General features: G+C 45.3%; 1 protein-coding gene, 1 long non-coding RNA gene and 1 other non-coding gene across 3 annotated transcripts in view; 2 read left to right on the top strand and 1 right to left on the bottom strand.

Annotated features, from left to right (window-relative positions):
- LOC146177926 (uncharacterized) overlaps positions 1-23,436 on the bottom strand; it is a 78,307-nt gene extending 54,871 nt beyond the window's left edge. Inside the window, exons 1-2 of the long non-coding RNA XR_014701109.1 lie at positions 22,955-23,436; positions 22,787-22,893 (exon numbers count right to left, since the gene is read on the bottom strand). This is a non-coding gene — a long non-coding RNA (uncharacterized LOC146177926). The remainder of the gene's footprint in view (positions 1-22,786; positions 22,894-22,954) is intronic.
- LOC146177928 (uncharacterized) lies at positions 16,664-19,343 on the top strand. Its single transcript, XM_084580664.1, has 2 exons — positions 16,664-18,073; positions 18,877-19,343. The coding sequence occupies exon 1, from the start codon at positions 16,691-16,693 to the stop codon at positions 17,978-17,980; it is 1,290 nt and encodes a 429-aa protein (XP_084436790.1). The 5' UTR covers positions 16,664-16,690; the 3' UTR covers positions 17,981-18,073; positions 18,877-19,343.
- On the top strand, positions 23,330-23,413 carry TRNAL-UAA (transfer RNA leucine (anticodon UAA)). Its single transcript has one exon. It is a non-coding gene; the product is annotated as a tRNA-Leu (tRNA).
- Positions 23,437-24,712: the final 1,276 nt, after the last annotated feature.

The raw sequence follows: 24,712 nt of genomic DNA, 5'->3' as shown, positions 1-24,712 counted from the left end.
ACTTAAATCTATACTTAAACTGAAAATATCCTCGCAAAGGGAGTTCGCGGGTAAAACACAATCCCTGCCCCTCGTCTTGAAAGTTGGCTAAAACTGGGCTTACAGCATCTGTGTAGGTCAAATCTTTCTGTTCTTTAATAACTATTAGAAAATCATCAACATACCTGAAAACGTTTAGTACTTCCTTCTCAGTCAAACCGAGTTCTAGGGTGCGGTCATTAAAGGCTAAAAAAATGTTAGCACAGGGGCTACGCAGGATCTCATGCAAGTCCTTCGTCTTTGTCGGTAAAAGCTGTTATCAAAAGATACAAACGTCACACTGAGATGAAATTATACCAGCTTCATAAAATTACTAATTGACACACCTGAGGAGTTCTGAAATCAACTGTGCCGCTACTCTCTATGGCATCCCTTACAGAAGTGAACAAGGAAGGCATCGTGGGGCTGTCACATGAATATGCATTCATGCACTTTGAACTCGGGTGACTACAGTTTCTGGACCAAAAAGGTACATTTAACCTAGCAGCAATGAACATTTGTTAGTATCCTTCCTTTAACTGTGCTTTGTAGGCCATATCTGTTAGCAACTTCCTAGCACCCTCTACAGACAAAAGCTTGTGGATGTGTGTTATCAAACAGCCTGGTAGGTACCATAGGTTTTGATGGAACCAATAAGCTTGAAATGGTTGTGAAAATGTTATGAACTCTGGGGACTATGGTTTCTGGGCCAAAAAGGTACATTTAACCTAGCAGCAGCAAACAATTGTCAGCATCCTTCCTTGAACTGTGCTTTGTAGGCCATATCCTACCTGCAACTCAAGTCTGAAGAGGTCTGTACCCACATTATGGCAGTTGTCCAGCTGTCCCCTTTCTTAGCAACCGAACTCTCGTCTTCATTCATGCTGCATATACATTTAGTATGTTTCCTTTTTGTTGTGGCATGAAAGGATAACCACAATATTTAAGATGACTACTGGCAGAGCACTCCAGTATTAAATTTAACAAGGACTTTATGACGTCTTAAATTACACAGCAGAAGTCAAACTGATTGAAGCACTATTGATTTTCTAATGTACCGGTGAAAAACACAAGAACACACAATTTCAACAAAGACAGGCTATTTCCTTCAATTTGTTTACTGCACGGCAATGACATCTGAACAGCACGCACGAGCTGTTATAATTTGGTTAAAAAAAAAAGTTGCATGCATCTGCTCTGGTGTATGTATGTAGGGTATGCTGTATTGCTATTTCTAAAGAAAAAAAAAACACTTTGACCAAAATGTAGCTTCCCTGGCTTAGGTGAGCGAACCACTTTGCGGCTCTTCATCTATTTACAAACAAACACTCTATTACCATCAAGCAAAAAGCCAGGCTTGCTAACCAAGTGTACATATGTTTTACAAAGCTAGAATTTGCATGTTTCGATTGTAGTTTGTACTGCCTTGCAGTGGATATCTAATGGGGGAGGCAGTAAGTTACAACTGGTCGGCCCCACAGCTACAAATAAATATAGCAACGACATACCAAACCCCCACAAAAATACTTATCATCGATGTGTGACCGCTTACAGAGTAAAGGATAAAAAATAATGATTTAGGCAACCAGCGCCAAGGCAACGACGAAATTGAGTCGTGTGTGTTGTCCATTTTGGCCTTGAAGTCGAACCAACTTGCCCAACAGCACAAGCCTCAATCGAACAGTTTGAAGCATGAGCGCTCAAATCTCGAAGCAGTAGTACAAGTATAACAGTAGAAACTTCAATTAATGACGCACATTTCGTGGCACCACCAAAGAACTATATGGATCTAGCGCCAGTGCAGTCAAACCAGACAGGCAGACGCTTTAAAACTCGGATCAACATTATGCTACTAGCCAGAGCCAAGTACTTGCGGGCAACACATGCGGCAACAGCCGTAGACACCCTATGGTAACAGCGGACCGCGTCCGTGAAAACCGCATACATTCAGAACATAAATATCTGTAGTGCATTTCCGTAAGCACAAGACAATTCACGAAAGCCAATAGTTTAAAATCCGGCTTAATGTGGAAGCAGACGGTGCCTGAAGTGGTCATCAGAAAACCAACATCGCTTCAGCACTATTGCTGGGAAAAAATGTGAACTTGCAGCGCAACTGTTTCCACACTCGTTTAAGGTTAATTTCAAAAGAAATGCTTTGCAAACCGGGAGGAGCAAAACAAACCTCTGAGGAGATAGCGAGCTCGCTATACTGGGCGCAGCCTTCTTGCAAAATAACATCAATGACACAAAAAACAAAATGTGTCAAATATAGCCACATTTAACTGTTCCAAATAATGCATGCAAAGTAGTGAATTATATTGTATTTTGTGTTATGACGAGTAAACAAAATAATTTGTAATGTGTCTAAAGGCACATGATTGTATGTGAACAGTAGCAGTAGTCAGGCAGTCAATAGGTAGCAGCGTAGCAACACAACGCAACCACAGCGACATTAGCAGCATGGCGCATTGTGGCGCAGCACCATGCGCAGCACGGGAAGAAACTTGTACACGGTGGTTTTGAATTCGGACATCATCAAAGTGGAGCCATAGAGCTTTCATCATCAGGAACGTTGTAAACTTCGGCTGTGGATCATGGTTCGGACCAGCGGACGGAGACCCGAGGACGACGAGCAGCGTAGGCGCGGTGTGTTCCATGCAGTGATAACTAAAAGATGACCCTTCGTTTAGGACTCCATACGGGTGTTGTAGCTAGAACGCAGCTCGGGGCTTATTCCGAAGCACACGTCTCTGGCAAGGCTGTAAACAACCTAATATTTGAGACGGGGCCTGCTGTCCTAAAACGACTTGCGTACTGCAGCTTTTTTCAGATGCCTGCGGCTGTTTCGTTGGTGATACTCTGACGATGCGCGAGTGCTGCCATGGCTTTGTGAAAACTTTCAAAAGCTGCATTTTAAAATGCGCAAAATAAGAGAGCTAGATAATGCAACCATAGTACATGCTCTCTAGTTAAGTATGAACTTCATGCTGCAAACTGAATTATAGCTCAATTATTCAGCAATCTTGATTCAAAGGTAATTGCGTGAAATGTAGGGACAAGGAAGAAATAATTCTTCCACAACTGCACAAATGTAACGAGCGCTCATATTTTGCACAGTTTTGCATAAAGTTCTCACAAGCAAACTTCTTTCACCTCCCAGTTATGAGCATGCATTGTGTGCCCGTTATTGCTTCCAAAGCATTTTATAACACCAGTACAATTAGTCATACCTTGCTAACAGGTACACATTGATTCTAGACTCAAACTGCCTCATAAAAAGTTTCCTGTTATCAGAAATCTTGATGAAACAAAGATTAAATGCAGTGTCAAGCCAAGTTTGTAGCAGTCAATTGTTCAGTTCTTTCATGTGCAATATCGTGGTTGACATTTCATGCAAATTATTTAACACCTTGACGTGCCTAGTGAGTTATGACAAAACATTGTATAGGCTACATTCTTATATCTTTACAGTGGAACTGTGTTTGTTAAATAAGTGTCTCGTCTCGCACATAATTGCTGTAGAATTGTTACTGAAAGGGCCCACGAAAAGCCATTTATTAAAACTAGAAAACGCGTGCAAGCAATCAGTACCTCTGCAATGCAAACATTTTCAAGCTACCTGCATTAGCACTGATCGTATCGGTGCAAAAAATTACTCTTGTCCCCATCAACTCAGCGCATGCCACCATGTCCTGTCCCGCCTGCCTGCCTGCATCACCTGGGAGTGTCCAGTTATTTTGTGCACCCAGCAGACCCCAATAACATCATTGAAGAGTGAGCGCACGAGAGGCGTCACCTTATTTTATTGCGAGCAGTTGCCAGGAGCACTTTTTTAAACATTATCTGCAAAGCTTTGAAATTTGACTTGAGTGCTCAGAAAGACCACCTCCGTGAACTTCTTGCATTAGAATATTACCATTGAAGCACTCATCAGCTCAGCATGTTTATCAGCTTCAAGCAGGTAGGACAACTTTATAGACTGTGACTGTACTAGCTTAATCAAGCAATTCTTGAAGCTTTGTGAGGGGTGTGACGATACCTCTGAGCATGTCCATCTGCTTCATTCTTTTGCTTGCCTGTGCCCGCAATGAACATGAATTCTCTCCTGCTGAATGATAGTCATAAAGGACCTATGAAAATGCCTTTCTGGGCTGTGTTAAATGCTTCACAAATTTTCCTGATTGTCGTTGCGTTTGCCACATGTCAAAACCTACTTTCTCAAGCACTGACGCACATTTACCCCCATTTTTCAATGATATGCTAGGTCTCCTAGGGCACCACTCACATCACACTTGTGTTCAACAGCACCACTTCCACACAGTATTAACATTACAGCGGGCCTGACATAACAAAGACAATGTTTAGTTCGGGGTCATTTCCTTCTTGCATTAACTGGAATAGTCCTTACCGCTTGCAAAGGTAACAATTTCTTTTTCCAACGGATGCCAAGCGTTGCCCTTAAGTGGACTGATGAAGCTAAGACATTTGCAGGGGTCAAGTGGATTCAACTAGTGCAGGACCTGGTTAATTCGAGAAATATGGGAGAGACCTTTGTCCTACCTGGGCCTAGAAGCAGTGTGTCCTACTCAAGATCCAAGGGTCTTGGAGGGCTGGATTCCGATCTCACCCTCTTATCTCAAAGGCAAAGTCTGAGTTTGCAGCACTTGCCAAAGTGGCCATGCGGTATAGTCTTCTGCCATAAAGACAACCTGATACCCAGTAAGCGCCCGGCCATGACAGCTGCCAACTACTTTCTGACAAAGTTAAAGTGGAAAGACGGGCTAGTTGGTATTGGTATGATGACTGCGGGTACAAAAACACAGGATGAAGGAAGGAGACAGGCGCAGGATGAACGCTTCGTCCTGCATCCTTTGAAGCATTTGCCCTGCGTCTGTCTCCTTTCTTCCCGTGTTTTTTGCACTGAGATGCATATTTTTTTCTGGCAATGGCATGTGATCTTTCGCTCATGATGCTGACAAATTCCATAACGCTGACAGCAAATTTTCTGCAAAACACTGCAAAAATTTCGTTTTTAAAATTAAATTTTAAATTTTAAAAGTTTTACAGGCTTCCCACGCGAATTCAGTTGAGTGGTACCTTCTCGTGAGTGCAGAATAAAGCTCGCTCGATGGCCGATTGGCTGCTGTTGCCTTTTTGTCCTACCAAAATGTTTGCTCACCTATGCCAATGTCAAAATGACATTGCGGCAAAGCGAGCCAGTTCCAAATCAAACAGTTTCATGGTGTAGCGCCTTCCCCTGGCTGCGCAAAGACTGCGGCCAAAGCATGGCCGCTGGAAAAATGAAAAAGGACGCCGGCTGGCAGTGGCACTTGAAACCACAGTTGGCTGGTCTGTTCTAGTCTAGATCCTTATCAGCTGTCTCGTCCTTCGCTCCTGAGGTCTTCAGCCTACAATGTATTCGGCCCCTGTTCCTTTTTGCATAATGCCAGCCTTGCCTCGAGCCCAAGTAGCATTTAGCTTCTGCGGCATTGTTTTGATATGATAGCTTAAAGACTTCGTTTTCCAGAAAATCCAGCAACAGCAGCAATATTGATGTGAGCGAAAAATCATGGGCATGCCTCTGGCAGGTAGCAGTTGGCAGGTGAGAAGCCGTGCACTGACTGGTCAGCAGGTTGTCTGTCGCCACGAAGCCACAAGACATGGCCGACTTGGAACTCCTGACTCAAGCAGCTTCTTTGAGATGGAGGGGGAAATGAGAATCGGACCCACCGGAAGCCTTCTATACTGTAACAAGAATCTCCCATTGATAACGCAAGCTACAACACCGATGCATCGTATCCTCATCGATCGGAGCAGCCAGCTGGGAGCCCCAACCGAGTGCCGTGCGCCGAGTGGAGTGGTTGGCAGCCATTGTCTCCCTCCTCACACAGAGCAGACAACTGACGTTACATGGCATCTCTTCTCTAGCTGCAACACAGCAGGCCCACACCTGTGTAGCCTAGACTAGTTGAACCTGTTATGCCCATTTAAAAACTGCTCGAGTAATTCATCCGTACTAAACAGGCATGAAACAGATAACGAGTCAAGCACATTACTCCTATGCCATGCAGGCACGTTCTTGGTTGAAGCAGGTCATTTTAGCTATGGCTGTTGGTGTTTCACGTAATGTGGTAGCTCACGAGTATAAGCTAATGAGTAGGTGTGGGATGATAGTGTCACAAATTCAGGAATTGGTGATTCAGCGAGTTGTAAAGTAATGAGGATCTGCAGGGGAAGCCATTAAAACTATCGCATTAGGGCTGATGTCTTCCAGTTTTTTTCTCTTTTCTTGCGTTTTTTTTAAGGTTTGATTTTTTTTTATTTTTGAGGAAATATGCTAAAAAGAACCTATAAAGGTAATTATTGTCATTGTAATGCAGTACACTTCTAGGATTTTTTTTGTTGGTATTCAAGTCAAATTTTAAATGTCTCACCCCCTTTAATTTACAAATTTCTCAAAATTGCTTTTCGCAGTCTGTTTGGACATCATCTCACGGCCTACTCTTAGCTGCCCCCTACTGACATAAACTCGGCCATCTGGGACCAAATGATGCAGGCGAAATGGGCCACAGTGGGGAATGGTTGTGACATTTTCTTTACTTTTCTCATCGTCATGTGTCGAGTTGAAGGGAAAGGAGGGGCATTATTTTTTACCTCCATCTGTGTTAGTAAAACCAGCTTAAAAATTTGTGTCGTGGAAATGAGTGATGAAATACTAATCGTTAGTGCACCTTTTCTAGCCACAGCAAATACCTTTTCATTGTTCCTTTAATTGAGCTGAACTAGTTCATTCATTATCACAAAAATGTATGCAGCTTTGCTTTCATCTATTTGTTCCTTCTTTGTTGTGGTTTCCATGCAGCAGTTTTATAACAACTTCATTCCTTTCGTGCACAGACAAGGGTAGGAAAATGAATGGCTCGTGACGACATGCATATGAAAAAAGCCAAAAGTGATTGAAATCAAGTAAAGCATATGGAAATTTTTATTATTGTTGTTTCACAGGATATTCAATGGAAAATTATTACTTTAATCTTTTTTACCTGAAAGATTACGGTGGAAGTAGGAGAGACGGCAACTATATGTAAGTAGAGAGATCCAAAGCTACAGCAGTGGCTGTTAAACCTTGTTCGTCCGAGTATACTAATTCGGTTGTGCATAGCCGAATATTGAGATTGCTCACTAGGGTCACCCCCAACCAATGCGGCAATAGGTCTAATACCACAAGTGCCACTTGGAATGCGATTGAGTGGTGAGAGTAGCAGCTGTACCAAAACCCTTTAGTCCTCCTCTAGGAGCACCAAAGGGTTCTAGCCAGAGCCACTGTTAAAGGTATACTGCAGGGAATTTGCAACTTTCTCTGAAATCGCTGAAATTGCATTCGGGAGATCAGTTATCGAAAGCTGTTTTGTGCACTGCTTTGAGATTATTGTACTGGCAAGTTATATTTTGTAGAAGATGGCTGTAAAAGTGTGAACTTTCCTTAGAACTAGTGCTAAGTAGATTTTAATGAGGAATTATATACAACTCTGAAAAGTTTTGTTAAGCAAAAGCTGTAAAGAACTGTATTAACACGACAAGTACAAACCATCTTCTCTTGGTCACGTGTCAGTGTATGTTGTGCCTCGAGGCTCCTGTATTGTGCTCTTTCTGTGATGGGTTCCTTGCGACATAGGCAAGTGGCTTTGCCTTATGAGTGACCTTAAAGCAACTCGCACTTCCTTTAGTTTTGCACTTGTACAATCAAGCACAAGAGACGAATTATAGGGTCATTCAGCACTACACATCTTGCATCTACAGTACACCTAATGTGGAAAGCCTGGGAGTGTTGCCAGCAATCTCTCTGTTATGCTTTTCTCACTCCGAATTTTTTTTTTATACTGTCCTCAACAGTTGAAAACGCAGCTGAGTTGATGCAGATAATTTTCGGATAATGATTGGGTTTGTCCGCACATTCACGAAGCATGCTTGGGTAGAAATACAGAAAAATACCGAGTTCTCACTATACACTAACTATCTTAAACGTAGTGGCGAACTGATTGTAATCTTCATTTATCGGAATTTGTTTTTGGCAGAATCACAAAGTGGCGGAAATATGTGTAGGTGGTTTCCTCACATTCACATTCAAGAGACTAACAGACCAAAATGTGTCATAAATTATGATGGAAATGGCAAGCTCTTGCCTTGCAATTGAGGACAGCAGTACAGGAAGCAAAAGAATTTATTTATCACTGAAAATCTTATCAAATGAGCTAGAGTGTTACATTGCTGTGAAACCTTGCCGTTACCGGTGCATCCCACCATATGGCCACATCTCGGTGAAGTATTAGAGTGCACATGATTTTTTCTTTTTCTTTCACGAGTGTTCATGTTCTATTTTAGTTTATGCACTCTCTGGCCATCACTCTGCTGATTATAAATGCTCCCTTCACTTCGCCAGTGAAGTGCGTCTAGCTTCTGTCACTCAGTGGAACCACAATGTTTTGCATTTCTTGGCTGCAATGGCGACCACGGTCATTTAATGCTTGCATAGACTTAGGCATTTGTCAAAGTGCCATAACGTCTGGGTGCGGGAACTCATATATATATTATTCTCTTCTGTAAAAAAAAATGAATGTCTGGCAGCAGAGCTTTCTTTTTATATTAGCTTTCAATACATCCTTTTTGCCCGCCTGTGATTGACATTTTGCTCATTTATCATGGTTTCCAGCTTCTTCATACAAACAAAAGACCAGTAACATCAACTGATGAAAATATTCTTGGTAAAAACTTTTCTACAGCATTTCTAACAAAAATTTCATGGAATGATTACCTTAGAAGTATGTTTTTCATTGTGCCGAAAAGATTAGGTGTTTAAACTTTTGTAAGGTGTGAGAAATGTACTCATTTTGCAAAGCCATTGTTGTTGCACGTTGCAGCCATAAAAAGTTTGCAATCTGCAGTTCTCGTAGGACGTAAATTCACTAAGGTGTAAACAAAAAAAATGAGAGATATAGTTAGCTGAGGAGGAAAAACTCGAAAGCCCATCATATTCTCCACTGTAGCCATAGAAAAAAGTCTAGCTCTTCCGCACGATGACACAGCTAGGCAGCTCCGAATGGCTTTATTAACCACTGGCTGTTTGTGTCACAGGAACACTTTTGTTCCTAATACAGTGTGCATTAAAAAACGTTTTGCTTTTTGTCCTGTAACTCATTACATGATGGAACTGAAAGAATTTACATTTAAAATAACGCTTAGAAATGAGCTCAGTCCTACTTCACACATTTTGATTCAGTTTTCACTGGTGGCAGCACGCTAACTGTGACTGGTGCATCTGTTGACTAAACTATCAGTGAACAGCAGTTGATGATTTTTTTATTCTAGGAAGCGTTCAATGGCACAAGGTTGGTACTGTGGGGGGCGCGAGGTAAACCAGCAACTTTTGATGTACAGACTGATGTACAGACGTCAGCAAGTCTGCCCGGAGTGCTCGAACACCAACCTGTCGCACAAAGAAAATGAAATTTTTGAGCAGGGGCCCAATTCTAGGAACAATGATGGCACTATACTGAAGGTGCATAGGCATACTACTTGCACTGACAGCTACACTTTACCACTAATAGAGCAGCCCAGACAAAATTTCACTTTGTTCGCTCCGCAGCACACCTCTCCAGCATTGTAGACGTGCCGACGACTGCACTAGTGGTGAAAGTGTGTTGCTATTGCTAGGGGGAAGGACTATACAACCAAGGCACAGCAAAAGCCAAATATTATAGTGATTGTGTTCAGCCATTTCGCTGCTAATATGTTATTATTATGCTATTATGAATCAAATCATATAAGAATACCCAAGTACAGATGCAGATCTGCTAAGCGAACTCCGAAGCAGATATCTCAATACCGGTAGCAACCCCAATGCTACCTATGAGTACAAAGGGGTTCCTAATGAAGACTTCGACAGAGAGATCGCGGAAGCGGAAATTTGGGCCGCAATTCGCCATTTACATACTACCTCTCAGCAATTAACGACTTAATGAATGAATATTGGAACAAAGGTGAACTTTCGCAGATGTGGAAACACGTGAAGGTTGTCTTTACTTCTAAACACAAAAAGAAACTAAGCATAGAGAACTTAAGGCCCATCTCTCTTACGTCGTGCTTAGGTAAACTTATGGAACATGTTAATCTAAATAGGCTTTAGAACTACGCAGAAGAGAATGACCTTCTGCCCAGCTCAATGATTGGCTTCAAAACTCAACTCTCTACTCGGGACGTAATGCTTCATGCATGCAGCATTGATGCAGCAGTTGCATGCAGAAGTGATAGATCCCCCTAACAAAACCGGAACCAAAGCAATTTTTGCCTTGGATCTGGAAAAAGCCTTCGACAATGTCTCTCATGAAGCCATTCTCCAAACTCTCGCCAACATAAACGCAGGGAACAAAACCTTTAATTACATTCCTTCCTTTCTCTCGGGAAGGACTGCGGGCAGAGCTAAGTATCGCAGGACTTGCATTGGACAAAATAGCAATAGGAGACAGAGGAACCCCGCAAGGGTCAGTCCTCTCTCCCTTCTTGTTCAACCTAGCAATGATAGGTCTGCCTCCCAAACTTGAAGAAATCCAAGATCTTCAACACTCCCTATATGCTGACGATGTCACCTTGTGGGTAGCAAAAGGTTCGGACGCTCACATAGAGGAAACGCTTCAAGAAGCAGTAAATGTAGTCCAGTCATACACTAACCTGATTGGGCTGAAATGCTCACAACATAAGTCTGAACTACTAGCAGTGAGAATGAAAACGCAAGACAAAGTAGAGATAAAAGTCTGCCTGCACGGACTACCCATACCCACAGTCGATACTATTACAGTGCTCGGGCTCTACATCCAGAGCAATAGGAAGAGCAATGTTACTATTAACAGGCTGGAAATGACTGTGCGATAAATCACTAGACTGATACACAGAGTAACGGCAAGAAAGAGGCTGACATTTGTCGTCTTATCCATGCCTTTGTACTAAGTCGATTCACATACTCTGTCCCTTATCTCCGCCTCATTCAATCTGACAAGGAGAAATTAGACACTCATTAGAAGCACCTACAAGGCTGGGCTAGGTCTACCCAGAAACACTGCAACCGAAAAACTTCTCTCACTTGGGATACACAACAATGTAGAGGAGCTGATTGCAGCTACAAAGACTAACAAACTCTAAAGCAGGCAGACAAATTCTCAACCGCATGAGAATTAATGCCGAACCACTAGGACCACTACCAAGAGGAGCTGGCGACAAAATTATCTCCAAACCTGTGCCCAAAAACATGCATCCCTCCTTCCATGAAGGCAGGTGGAAAGCTAGAGCTAGGGCCCTAAACAGAAAATACCGAAATCACGATGGGGTGGTGCATACCGACGCCTTGGATTACTATATGGCTGACGGTGCCGTTGCTATCTTTGTAATTAAGCAGTACAGTAAGTAAATGCGTATCAGCTGCTTCGGTCAAAGTCCGCTACTCGGACCAGGAGGAAGAAGCCGCAATCGCTTTAGCCATCGCTACAGCAGATGCGGACATAATTGTCACTGATTCAAATACTGCCAGAAACAACCTCGCGGATATCAGTCTCGACAGAGAGATAGAACTCGTATGGACACCTGCCCACTCAGAGTACCGAGGCAATGAGGCTGCTCATCAACACGCTCGAGGTTTTGTTGGCCGAGCGGTGAGACCTAATGCCGAGGAACTTGAAATGGAAGAATTGCTCACATACAGCGACCTACAGCTACATACCCCTGCCAGCATTTTAGTTCATCGGGACAGTCTGCCCATATGATAACAGTAGCAACTAGTGCAGCTCCCTCATGACTGCATGGGCAGCAAGAGCGCAAGTATGCTGCAAGGGAATACACTGTCAAGGTTAAAACATGCCAAAGTTAATACTTTTCTTGCTTCGTGCACACTGACTACAAATGAGTTACTTCTCCTCTATGTGAAAACAGTAATAGACTTTGTTTCATGCATTTTGCCTCGCTTAACTGATCAGTATTAGACACATACCTTCACCAGACATTGCACTTCAGGCTGGTAGCAGAAATAAATGGATTAATATATTGTACCAATAAATTATTATTAGAAAAAAAAAACATTTTTGCAAATGTGTGTAACATGCAAGGCTGATTTTGTTAATGCCCACATCACATTGACACAGATAAAGTAACATAGTGTGTACCAGTGAAAAAAGTGATTTCTAGTCTGTGTTTGTGCTAGGCTTTGTTTCTGCTGCTGTCTGCAATCAACAAACTATATTTCTAAGGATTGCATTTGCAAAAGAAAATAGTACTCATATTAAGACATGCTAGGCCGAGGACCTGGGTTCAGTTCCAGCCATAGTGGTCGTTACATATCAATGAAGGTGAAATGCAAGACACACTTGCAATGTCAGTGCACACGAAGAACCTCAAATCAATGGCATTAATGCAGAGCTGTCCACTATGACGTCTCTTATAGGCAGTTTTTCTATATCACTTATGGAAGTTAAACACCATATCCCACACCGAAGGAGGAACAACACTTTCTTTACTGACCAAATAAGTGAAAAAGAAACGAAACTTGCGATTGCCCTGGCCTTTAACCCTGATGTTGAAGGAAAGAAAGTGTATTCAGAGGCAGCAGCTGGTGGTGGCAATTTCCACCTGAGCATGGATATTCAATGAATGCTTGTTTTAATCTGAAAGTAAATCTCTAGTAGGAAAATTGTTGAAGTGCGACTTCTGCAGGTTTCGTTGATGCTATATTGCCATTTATGACACTGTGAACACCCTTTCACTCTTATCTACTACCCTGCGAAACTAAGAAGCAAACAAGATAAGCTTTGAACAGTGCCACATTGCTGCAATACCTAAGCAACAGCTGCACGAGCTGTTTAAAGCCACTTGCAAAATACACAAATCATTTTCACTACATGCACGGCGGAAGGTGTTTGCACGCAGTAGAGGCACTCAGAAAAGTAATGTATCAGCTTTTGGGGTTGAAGCACAGCTACGGACGATCGCCTTTTTTTTTTTTTTTTTTTTTTTTTTTTTTAAAGCAGGCCTTTGCTTCACCGGACGGTTTAGGTGGGGTTCTCACCGAAATACAAAGCGTGCGATAGCATTTCGGAGCCGATTTGCATGTTAACGATATGTAACACAAACCTGCACTGAGAGCCACGAAGGGCTTCATGACGCGGCCGTGCACCAGCGATCGAAAACGTGCACAAATAAACGGCATTTAATTGATTCGTGGCAAGACTAGCCACTAGAGCACTAGCCTCATGCAGTCTTTGGGGTAGTCTCGCGGCACATCACGCACGCACATCCAACGGCTAGCAGCAACGTTACTAGAACAAACTCTAGCAGTCAGCACAAGGGATCTTGCGGAAATACAAGGCTTGCGTTCCCTCATAAAATAGATCGCATTTCGGGGCCGATTTGCATGTAAGCGGTATGTAACAAACCTGCGTCTGAGCCACGATCGGGTTTCGTGGAGCGGCCGAGCGCCAGCGATTGAATCAATGCACAAATCGCATTTAGTTCATCCGGGCAAGACAAGACGACTAGCCTCATGCGGTCTTTGGAGAAGACTCGCGGCACAAGTATAGCACAAGAGCGCGCACACACATCCACGCGACAACGCGCATCGCACGCTGCCACAACAACACGAGCGCCGAGGCCCATGCCTTGAGTCGCTAGCGTGGAATGGGGTTGCCGGCCGCAGCTCGTAACAGCCAGCCGAAGGCCTCTTCTCCCTCTCCATCTTCGTTTTCCCCCTCGCGCCGCATCCGTTTGTTGGGATCGGATATACGCGCCCGGAGCGGGGGCGGCATGTTATCGGCGCGAGACAGGGTAGATAAGCGCGTCGGAAGCAGGGCTCGGGGCTTTTTCGTCGGGCGGCCGGCCAGAGAAGGGCGGCGTGGCAGCGTCCCAAGCCGGCGGGATGTAAGTACACGGACGACGGAGCACGGAGCGGAGTCCTGCGAGGCGAAGACGGAAGCGGCGCCTTCAAGGAAGCCTTAGGAGTGTTAGCGTGAGTGCTGCCACGCGAGTAGCAATGTTTTTGTACCGTGATCAACACTTTGGCCCTATTACTCGCCCTATCCGCGCCGCAGTGTGTTTTGTGTTGTCGCGGTGAAGCGCTGACCCATGTTCCGTTTTATTCTGCGTAGTCCATTGTCGCGAACTTCGACGGCATGTTTCCAGCGCAGTTTTGACCAATGCTGTTTCTTTTCAATTTTATACTTTTCTGTTGATCCGGAATAAACCGTTGTTTTTAAGAAAGACTTGGTTTTCACTCGTCGGGCGAGACCATCGCTCGCGAACCCGTATTCTAGAAGGCGGAGCCTTCAGGGTGTATAACCTACTCGGTGACCCAAGGATTCCTTCGATATGGTCAGAGTTTTTTCAGAGGTACAAAACTTTTTGAATAGCAAACAAACATGAACATCGTCAATTTGGTAATCAATTATGGCCATATCGTCAGCTCGATAAAAGTCTGGCATACTTACAGGTGGTACATTTCGACGAAACAGAACGATAACAAATTATAATAATAATTCCCTGATCAGCATTCAAAGAGCAATTAGAAAAAATTTCACTGACAAAAAACAAATCAAGAAGAGCACTTTCAGCAAGATTTAGTGCTTCTGCAAGTGGGTTCTCTAACTATTTGATTCATATTCAAAGCAACTATTATATCCACGATTCATTATTACATTCACATTGACCATAAGCTAAACATATCCGATACAAACTGGATAAGTTGAAATCACCTCTTAAACACGATGTTAGATTCGTGCTGAATCCTATGTGTGTGTGTTTTTCTATGAAATTAACTAGTACTCTGGCATCCACATTTTTTGTTGTGGTTTTGCTAATCCATCCTAATCCTAATCCAGGACTAAATCCTCCCAGTGATTTCCAGTGAGCACTGTTGTCACTTCAAAATTGAGAAGTATACTTTTCTTCTGAAGTGGCAACTTGAAAGCCTCAGTTGTGACTTAGGTTCTGTAATAGACGGTAATTTTCATATTTCGGAAGCTAAACAAACAGCATGCATTTTAGCAAGTTCCCTGTTACAGAATTGCCTCAATTCCATGACAAGAGCCTTTATTAACCTATCAGGACAACCTTAGACTACAATCAAGCAAAGGATCAAGCAGGGTTTTGGAAACGGTACTCTACGATCGATCATATCCATACAATCAACTAGGTGATAAAAAAATGCTCTGAATATAACCAGCCCTTATACGTAGCATTCATGGATTACGAAAAAGCATTTGACTCAGTTGAAACCTCGGCGGTGATGCAGGCATTGCGAAATCAGGGGGTAGACGTGCCGTACGTGAAAGTGCTGGAAGATATATATAGTGGCTGCACAGCAACCATAGTTCTGCATAAAGAAAGGAACAAAATTCCCATGAAGAAAGGTGTTAGGCAAGGAGACACGATCTCCCCAGTACTATTCAGAGCTTCTTAGAGGAAGTATTCAGAGACATGGAATGGGAGCAGTTAGGGATAAGGTTAGATGGAGAATACCTCAGTAATCTGAGATTTGCTGATGACATTGCCTTGCTAAGTAACTCAGGGGATGAACTGCAAATAATGATTGATGACTTAGAGGAAAAGTAGAAAGGTAGGTTTAAAAATCAATATGCAGAAGACTAAGGTAATGTTCAAAAGCCTCGGGAAGGAACAGCAATTTACGTTAGGTAGTGAAGTACTGGAAGTAGTAGGCGAATACGTCTACTTAGGCCAGGTAGTAACCGCAGATCCAGACCATGAAAAGGAAATAACAAGAAGAATAAGATTGGGATGGAGTGCATTTGGCAAGCACTCGCAGGCTATGACTAGCAGCTTACCGGTATTGCTCAAGAGGAAAGTATACAACAGCTGCATCTTACCTGCACTCACCTATGGGGCTGAAACGTGGAGGCTAACCAAGAGAGTTCTACTTAAGTTGAGGACAACCCAGAGGGCTATGGAACGAATAATGGCAGGGGTAACATTAAGAGATAGGAAGCGTGCAGAGTGGGTCAGAGAAATAACTCAAGTTACCGACATTCTAGTGGAAATTAAGAAGAAGAAATGGGCATGGGCAGGACATGTAGTGCGAAGAGAGGATAACCGATGGTCGCTTAGGGTAACAAACTGGATTCCAAGGGAAAGAAAGCGTAGCAGGGGGCGGCAGAAAGTTAGGTGGGCGGATGAGGTTAAGAAGTTCGCAGGAGTCAAGTGGATGCAGCTAGCACAGAACTAGATTAATTGGAGAAATATGGGAGAGGCCTTCGCCCTGCGGTGGGTGTAGTCAGGCTGATGATGATGATCATTATATCATGCCACTTTCACATAAAGTTTGCTTCACTGTAAAAACTTCCTGTCCCGTGAGCTTGTCCCAAAACCCTCCTGCAATTTTCCTTGTGGCTGTATAGATGCTAATGAGTATTTGTAAAAATATTCATTATAAACTTGTTCACAGGAAAGAAAATGCGCAATAGTTGTCAAACTTCTCAGTGGACGCCTGAAGTGACCTTAATGGAAGGAACGGTGGTGGGACCGAAAGAGGAAAGAAAGAAGGATCTGTAATAAAGGTGTTGTGTATATAGGGCGCTATTTCATCACGAGCACAACCTACTGTCATCTGTATATAAACATCGTCATGAGAATAAACGGGGGTCATTTGGTGGCACGCGCCGCCCCGGAATCTTATCTCTCCTGGGCACCGACGCGCGGCGTCACCACATACTGGCGGAGTCGACAGACCTGCGGCTTGACATTTGGCCATCTCGACTACAGGATTGCGGCTAGTCACGCGCGGGAGGCGTGTCAGGCGATGGATTCGTTTGCGCTACCGCCAGTGGGTCTTTTCCTGGAAGTACCTGGACAACCGCCTGTACCATGGCACCAATGGAAGGAGGACTTCGAAAATTTTCTACAAGCAACCGGACTCGACGAGAAATCGCAGGTACGGAAGAGGGCCATTCTATTGCAATGCCTAGGCGTTGAAGGCCGTCGGGTTTTCCGCACGCTTACTCCGGGACCGGTCACGAGCAAAGCTTCTGCGGACGTTTACCAAGAAGCGCTCGCCTTGCTGGAACGCCATTTCACAAGCGCTGTGAATGTTCCTGTTGAGCGTCGCCGATTCACGCTGCGGCGACAACTTCCGGACGAACCGATACGGGACTACGTCACTGCTCTTCGGCAACTGGCGAAGAATTGCGACTTTGGTGATTTTCTTGAGACAGCTTTGCGTGATAAGATTGTGGATGGCATTCGAAGTGTAGAACTGCGACAGAAGCTGTTACTGAAAGGGTCGACGCTTACGTTGGATAAGGCCGTTGACATCCTGCGGGCGTATGAAGAGGCGGTAAACGGTGCTCGACTGTATGAAGACGGTTACGACGCTTACCCGGTCCAGCGAGTGACAGAGCCAAGAGGTCAGCCGCTGAGGGGCGGTTCTTCGTCGGCCTCGGTGCGCAAGTGCTACCGATGCGGCTCAGCAGGACACTTAGCCAACTCGCGGGAATGCAAGGCGCGAGGGAAGCGTTGTGCAAGGTGCCACAAGATTGGGCATTTCCAAGTGGTGTGTGAAAGTCACGGAGAAGCAGAAGTGCGCGCTATTCGAGATGAAGACTGCACGGAGGTGTTGGGCGCGCTGACAGTGACGCAGGTGAAACGGGGGATTTTGGCCGTTGATGTGTGCATCGAGGACGAATTAGTCCAGCTGCTGGTAGGCACGGGCTCAGCTGTGTCATTTTACCTCACCATCTATACCAAGAAAAGTTCGCCTGCCGGTTTGACTTGGGTCCTGCCGTGGCGACGCTGCGGGACTTCTCTGGCCAAACAATTCCGGTCATGGGGTGTTTTGTGGCCAAGACGGTGTACGGGAGTGTATCTGCCAACGTTCGTTTTCACGTGGTTCCGCAGGGCATGGCATTGTTGGGTTTAGATGCAGTCAAGCAGCTGCGGTTGCGCATTGATGGAGCATCTTTGGCATGTTTGCAGACGACTGTGAGCACCGAGTCGCTGCCCCCAGAATTATGTGAGTTTTCTTCCATTTTCTCTGATAAATTGGGTTTGGCAAAAGACTTTGTGCATGAAGTGAAGCTGCGCGCCGATGTGAAGCCCGTGGCAGCGAAGGTTCGGCGCCTGCCCTTGGCACTCAGAGAACAAGTTTGTAATGAGTTAGCAAGACTGGAACAGGAAGGCATCACAGTGGGTGTCGCCGATAGTTGTAGTGAAGAAAAAGGATGGAAGGATCCGCCTCTGCGTAGATTTGCGGGAAGCAAACAAAGCAGTGGTGGCTGATGGATTTCCACTGCCTCATACTGAGGAACTTTTGAACGAGCTGAATGGGGCACCATGGTTTTCAAAATTAGACTTGGCATCCGCATACTACCAAGTGGAGCTGGCTGAAGGCAGTCGAGAAATAACAACATTCGTGACGCATGAAGGGCTGTTCCGTTTCCGCAGAGTATGTTTTGGCCTCGCTTCGGCCCCTGCTGCATTTCAGCGGATGATGCAGGAGATATTGAAGGGTTGTAATGGCGTTCTGTTCTATATTGATGACATCATTGTCTTCGGCAGGACCAAAGGGGAACACGCCAACCACTTGCGTGAGGTATTGCGACGTATTGCTAAAGCCGGCTTGCAACAAGAAATGTGTGTTTGAAGTGCAAGAACTGTCATTTTTGGGCCACCATGTCAGTGCTGAAGGGCTCAGGCCCCTCAAGTCGAAAGTCGAGGCGATTCTTCACGCGCAGCCACCGACTGATGTGGTTGGTCTGCTTTTTTTGGGGGGGGGACTTCTTGGCTATTATTCTCGCTTCATTCCACATTATGCAGAGGAAGTGGAGCCATTGCGGCGGCTTCTTCGCAAGGGCCAGGAGTTCTGCTGGGACCAGAGCGCGGAAGACAGTTTCTGCAAGGCCAAGTCGCTGCTGGCATCGTGCGGCGCTGTGGCCATGTTCGACAGCGCGCTAGCGGTACAGGTGACTGCTGATGCTTCAGCCTACGGGTTAGGGGCTGTGTTGCAACAAGTTGTTGATTGGGAGTCACGCACGGTGGCATTCGCGTCCAGGACCTTGTCACCACAAGAGCGCAAGTATTCTACCGGAGAACGGGAAGCATTAGCGTGCCTATGGGCTTGCGAGCATTGCCATGTGTATTTGTGGGGCCGAAAATTTATTTTAAGGACTGACCATCAGGCGATAGTGATCTTGCTATCCAGCAATGGCACAGGTCGGCGTCCTCTTCGAATTGAAAGGTGGTGTGCAAGACTCATGCAGTATAACTTCTCCGTACAGTACACAAAGGGAGAAACCGACGTGGTGGCTGATGCACTATCCCGGTTGCCCGTGCCATCAATGGAAGGTGAGCCTTTGGAGGAGGTAGTTGCTGCAATATCAAGTGTCGTTATGAAAAATCAGCTACAGGAAGCAACACAGAATGACCCGCTGCTGCAACAAGTGATGCAGCATGTCGTATCTGGGTGGCCAGAAAAAAAAGGAGCTCGCAGGAAAACTGTTGTTGTTCGCACGCATTCGGGATGAACTGTCTGTTGTAGAGGGGTTGTTGTTTCGTGCAGAGCGTATAGTGCCTCCAGCAGATCTCACATCCAAGTTTGTTGCACTTGCTCATGAATCTCATCCGGGCATTGTCAGAACAAAGCAACGGCTACGAGAGTTGTACTGGCGGCCCAGGATGGATGACGATGTGGAAAATGCCATCAGGAACTGTGCTGGCCTGAGAAGCCATGGCATAAGTTAGGAATAGATATTGTGGGGCCAATGGAACGTGCACCGCCTGACTGCAGGTTTGCAGTAACAATCGTGGATTATCACAGCAAGTGGCCTGAAGTGGTTTGTTTCATCTATAACCGCACAGTCAGTAGTCAAGGTCTTGCTAGAGCTTTTTGCACGGGAAGGGTACCCAGGAAGTGTGGTCACAGACAATGGCCGTCAATTCATGTCCACATACTTTCAGGAATTTTTAAAGGCCAGGGGTATTGACCATTGTGTGACATCATTGTATTACCCTCAGTGCAATGGCCAGGTCGAAAGGTTTAATCGCGTTCTGAAGGAGTACCTGCAGACTGCGTCACTGGAGTGCAGGCCATTGAAGGAAGCCACCTTGGAGTACCCGAGTGTCTACAGGGCTACACCACACGCCACAACAGGGGTGTCGCATTCTTGCTACACGAAAGGAGACCTCATACTCGCTTAGATGTGGTTGGACTTCCAGGAGAAGGATTCTTCGATGAGCCAGTGGCGCACATGGCAGACTTACGACAGCGGGTCAAGAACCGGCAACAACAAGTGAAAAGCTACACGGATGAGAAACGGGGTGCCAGAGATTCCACCATCAACGTGGGGGATTTTGTGAAGGTACGACGAGGTTTCGGTGTAAAAAGCGAGCAGAAGTTTTCCTTGCCCCTGGAGGTGAAGAAGCGTATAGGCAGGAATTCATTTTTGCTGGCAGATGGGAAGAAATGGAATGCGTCGAAGTTGTCAGTAGTTGCCCGGGGAGGTCAACAAGATGCACCGCTGTTGGTTGAGAAAGTGAAGGGGCATCGTGCTGTAGCAGTCGGGTTGGAGATGGATGTGCCTTACTTTGAGTCTCCTGGAGGCCTTGATACTCGGGACACGGCTTTGGCAACAGCAGACACTGCAACATCGGGTGATGATCGTCAGGAGTCTGTGCAGGATGCGGCAGAGGCAGACACACTGCATGAAGAACTTTCTCAGACTTCTGGTGCAGAGTGTGTTGTGCTTGACGGGCAGCAAATGGAACATTCTCAACAGCAAGGAACCACTGGGCGGACGGAAAATGTGGCTGCAGGGGTGCCGCGTAGATCTCAGCGACAACGGACAGCGCCCACGTGGTACCGGGATTACGTAACCTAAATATACTAGTTAGTGTTCTGGTTTGTTTCGTTTTTGCCTGCCTGCAGCAATCTTGAGTTTTAGCATGCATTTTTGTTGTTTATCTAAGGGGGGAAAGATGTTGTGTATAGAGGGCGCTATTTCATCAAGAGCACGATCCACTGTCATCTGTATATAAACATCGTCATGAGAATAAACGGGGGTCATTTGGTGGCACGCGCCGCCCCGGAATCTTATCTCTCCTGGGCACCGACGCGCGGCGTCACCAGGAGGCTAGGAAATAACTTCAAGGGGGGGGGGGGGGGGGGGGATTCTTAATGTGCAATGACATCACACAGACGCCTTTTCATCTCCACCAAAATGTGGCTGCCGTGGTTAGGTTCAAACGCGGGTACTCTGAGTAGCCAAGCATCTGAACCACTGAGCCGATGCAGTGGGTGAGTATTTACCTACTTCACCTTGAGGGATTCCTCTGAACAGTGGACCAAATACCGCTCCCTCTGAGTTAGTGATCAATTATTCACTGTCGCTGCCGTCTTAACTCAGTTTGTACAGTGACTTCCTCGGACAAGTGGTAGTGGTCCTGGGATCCAACTCTGAGCAGGGATGAATTTTTCTTTATCTAGGAAAGTTCTGCAAGAGCGGTATAGCTGTTTGCTTTGTGGCCTGTGCTTGGGTGGATGTTAGTGAGTGATTGCTCCCATTGACGCACTGTTTCTCTCTTCACCGTGATGTGAAACACAAGTTTACATGGATTCTGCATTTCAGCAGCCACAGTCCAACAAGTTGGACAGCTGGCTGGATATTCCTGCTGTCCCTGTATATTAAGCAAAACTCATTCGTGGACATATGGTAATTTTACTGGTAGATATATCTGTGGTCACGTCAGGGATGCAGAAATGTTTTTCAACAGACATGCATACTGTGCTGAATGTTAATGCTTGTCGCTTGTGCAATTTAGTGACCTTCGCCACTGTTTTGCTACCTATTCATTGCAGCATTACCAACCACCTTACAAAGTAAGATATGCAACTAAACAATACTGGATGGCATTTCTAATGCTTTTATGCACAGAAAAAAACAAAAAACAGCAGCTTCTGAGACATGGTTAAAGAAAGGAACAGCATATGTTTTTTTTTTTTTGTCCATGTCTCAACAATGCGCTGTTTTCTTCTCAAGATGAATTACCAACTAGCCCGTTCTGTAGTGCAAAGGGCATCAGTGCAGCTGCAAGGTACTGATGATGTGTTACCAGTGTCTAGCTAGCTGCTGTGCTTGGCAAATGCGGATCAAGTGTCTATTTACAATGGGCGTGATACACTGTACTGTACTCACTATTTTCTGTTGGAGATGTTATTTTCACTGCGCAACAAAAATTACAGCATAAAGCACAATATTTTTGTAGGAAGTGTAAACAAATATATGGGAATTAATCATGGTGTTTTGGCGTCTCAAAATGATAAAGAACATTTCTGTTTTGTTTTTTTTTCACAAAACTTGAAACACACACACACACACACACACACACACACACACACACACACACACACACACACACACACACACACACACACACACACACACACACACACACACACACACACACACACACACACACACACACACACACACACACACACACACACACACACACACACACACACACACACACACACACACACACACACACACACACACACACACACACACACACACACACACACACACACACACACACACACACACACACACACACACACACACACACACACACACACACACGGGCACATTCATGGGTCGATCATAAGCGTGACCGTAAACTTTAGCCAGCCTGAAGCGCAAGCAAGTACAGCCGGACAGGAGCAGCTCACCTTGCGCACGCTTTCGGAAGACAGTTCTTGCCCCCTCCTGTACAGTGCTGTTTTGACCGCAGCCGTCGCATCACACAGGCAGGACAGCGCGCGCAGGAAGTGGCAAACTGAAAAGCGACCATGCAAAATGTAAAGGCAAAACTTCACATAGTGCGACTTCGGACATACCGAGCAGGCATTTCACCAGATTTCACCAGAGACGCAAAAGTTTTCGTCACAGCGTCAAGCTGGCTGTGATATGGTGGCTGTGAGCAGGAATCCCGCGCAATCGCTATTTCGGTACGCATCTGTCCGTGTTGAGACAACTTTTGCCCGAAACTGATCACCCACTGCGTCGCCATCGGTAGAGACTGTCTTCGACGTCGGCTTCTGGGAGACTGGAGACTGGCTGCCACAAGCCTCTCTGTTGTGGTTGTGCTGGAAGCCGTAGCAGCCTGAACTGCAATGCGCAACTATGCAGTCACCGAGAACAGAGAAGATTCGCGAAAGTAATGAAGTTGTATGTTTGCCTTTATAATAAACTCTAAAATGCTTGTTACCGTCGTCAGGATGGCCGAGTGGTCTAAGGCGCCAGATTTAAGCTCTGGTCCTCGTAAGAGGGCGTGGGTTCGAACCCCACTTCTGACAAATCTTTTTTTTTTTTCTTTTTTTTTTTTAATGTAACTATTTTACCCGTTCTAACACGATCACCCGCGTGGGTGTCCACGCTGGTGCTTCCCGAAAAGTTTACGACGTCGAAATGCACACGCGCGGCGTACTGTACTTGTAATAGGCTGATCAAAAAGAGAAGTAGGAAAGGGCCCGGGGGGTGCTTATCTTTTCCATTTCCTTGCCCAAAAGAAAGGGAAAATAAAACCTAAAATAAATAAAATAAATAAATGTAATGGTGGACACATTTTTTAAGCGGGCCGTGTAAAGCACTTTATTATTGGTGGGCCAGGCTGGCTCGGGCCTTGGCAGGGCTCGGGCCTGCGAATGAAAAGCTATAGTTTATTTGTTCATTTATTTGTCACATTACCCACAGCGCCTAGTTTATTATACAGTGTTCTGCAACTAACCCCCGTCTGAAAAATTCTCCCGCCTCAACCGGAGGATCATTTGCGCTGAAACTGCGCACAAAGCTTGCGAGTTGTCCCCTTCATTACAAGGTAAGAAACAAAGATGAGAAACCAGAACCGTCTGCGGCGAGACTGAGGAGCAAAAAACGCCAGCGCAGAGTTTCTAGCAAAGGCAGCCTGACGCATCTAGCGTCGCTGGAGGAAAGCGCAAGCGGCCGCGCGCTCGCTGTAGCGCGGCCGCGCCGTCGTAGTAGTAGCACCTCGCTTTCTTCCAACCGTGACACAGAGCTTCAGGAACAGTGATTGCGCCTGCATAAACTACCGGATGGATACCATTACATTCGAGTATAATATGGTCATTGTTTCACTGGAGGTACCACACACAGCACATTGTTAAATTTCTTTTTGTAGCTGCGTGTTCTAAGGCACCCTGATCTAGCTTCAAAAAGTAGGGCACTGCCTCTTGAGTTATCAAAGAAATCTTCCCTCCTGATCTGAAATTTCCACTTTCAGTATAATTCCACACTCTGTTTCTTTTCCATCGAATTTATCCAATATTTACCTTCTGTGTTTTTCACCCGTTGCTTAATGCTCTTTATTTCTCCGTCCTTGTTACTAACATCGAAGTGTCTAAAGGTACGTCCGACGTATCCATTCGATTCTCGTAAAGATACGGCGGACGTCGATATACAGGCTCATGGCTATATGCACGTCGAACGCGGCCACATTCCGCTTGCTACGCGTGAATGAATCTTATCCTCTATGATATCAGCTAGCCGCGACTCTCGATGAGGTGCTACGAAGAGTGCATCCGTTCTAACATATATATCACGGTCTTCACTTAGGGTTGTGTACGGCAAGCATCGTT

The sequence above is a fragment of the Amblyomma maculatum genome, chromosome 10, assembly GCF_055883805.1.
Source record: "Amblyomma maculatum isolate TAMU_Amacu chromosome 10, ASM5588380v1, whole genome shotgun sequence".
Lineage (NCBI taxonomy): Eukaryota > Metazoa > Arthropoda > Arachnida > Ixodida > Ixodidae > Amblyomma > Amblyomma maculatum.
This window is presented reverse-complemented; position numbering and strand designations above follow the sequence as displayed.

What these genes read in the sequence shown, in the direction of transcription:
- LOC146177928 (XM_084580664.1), top strand. Translation starts at nt 16,691, where the DNA reads ATGAGAATAAACGGGGGTCATTTGGTGGCACGCGCCGCCCCGGAATCT.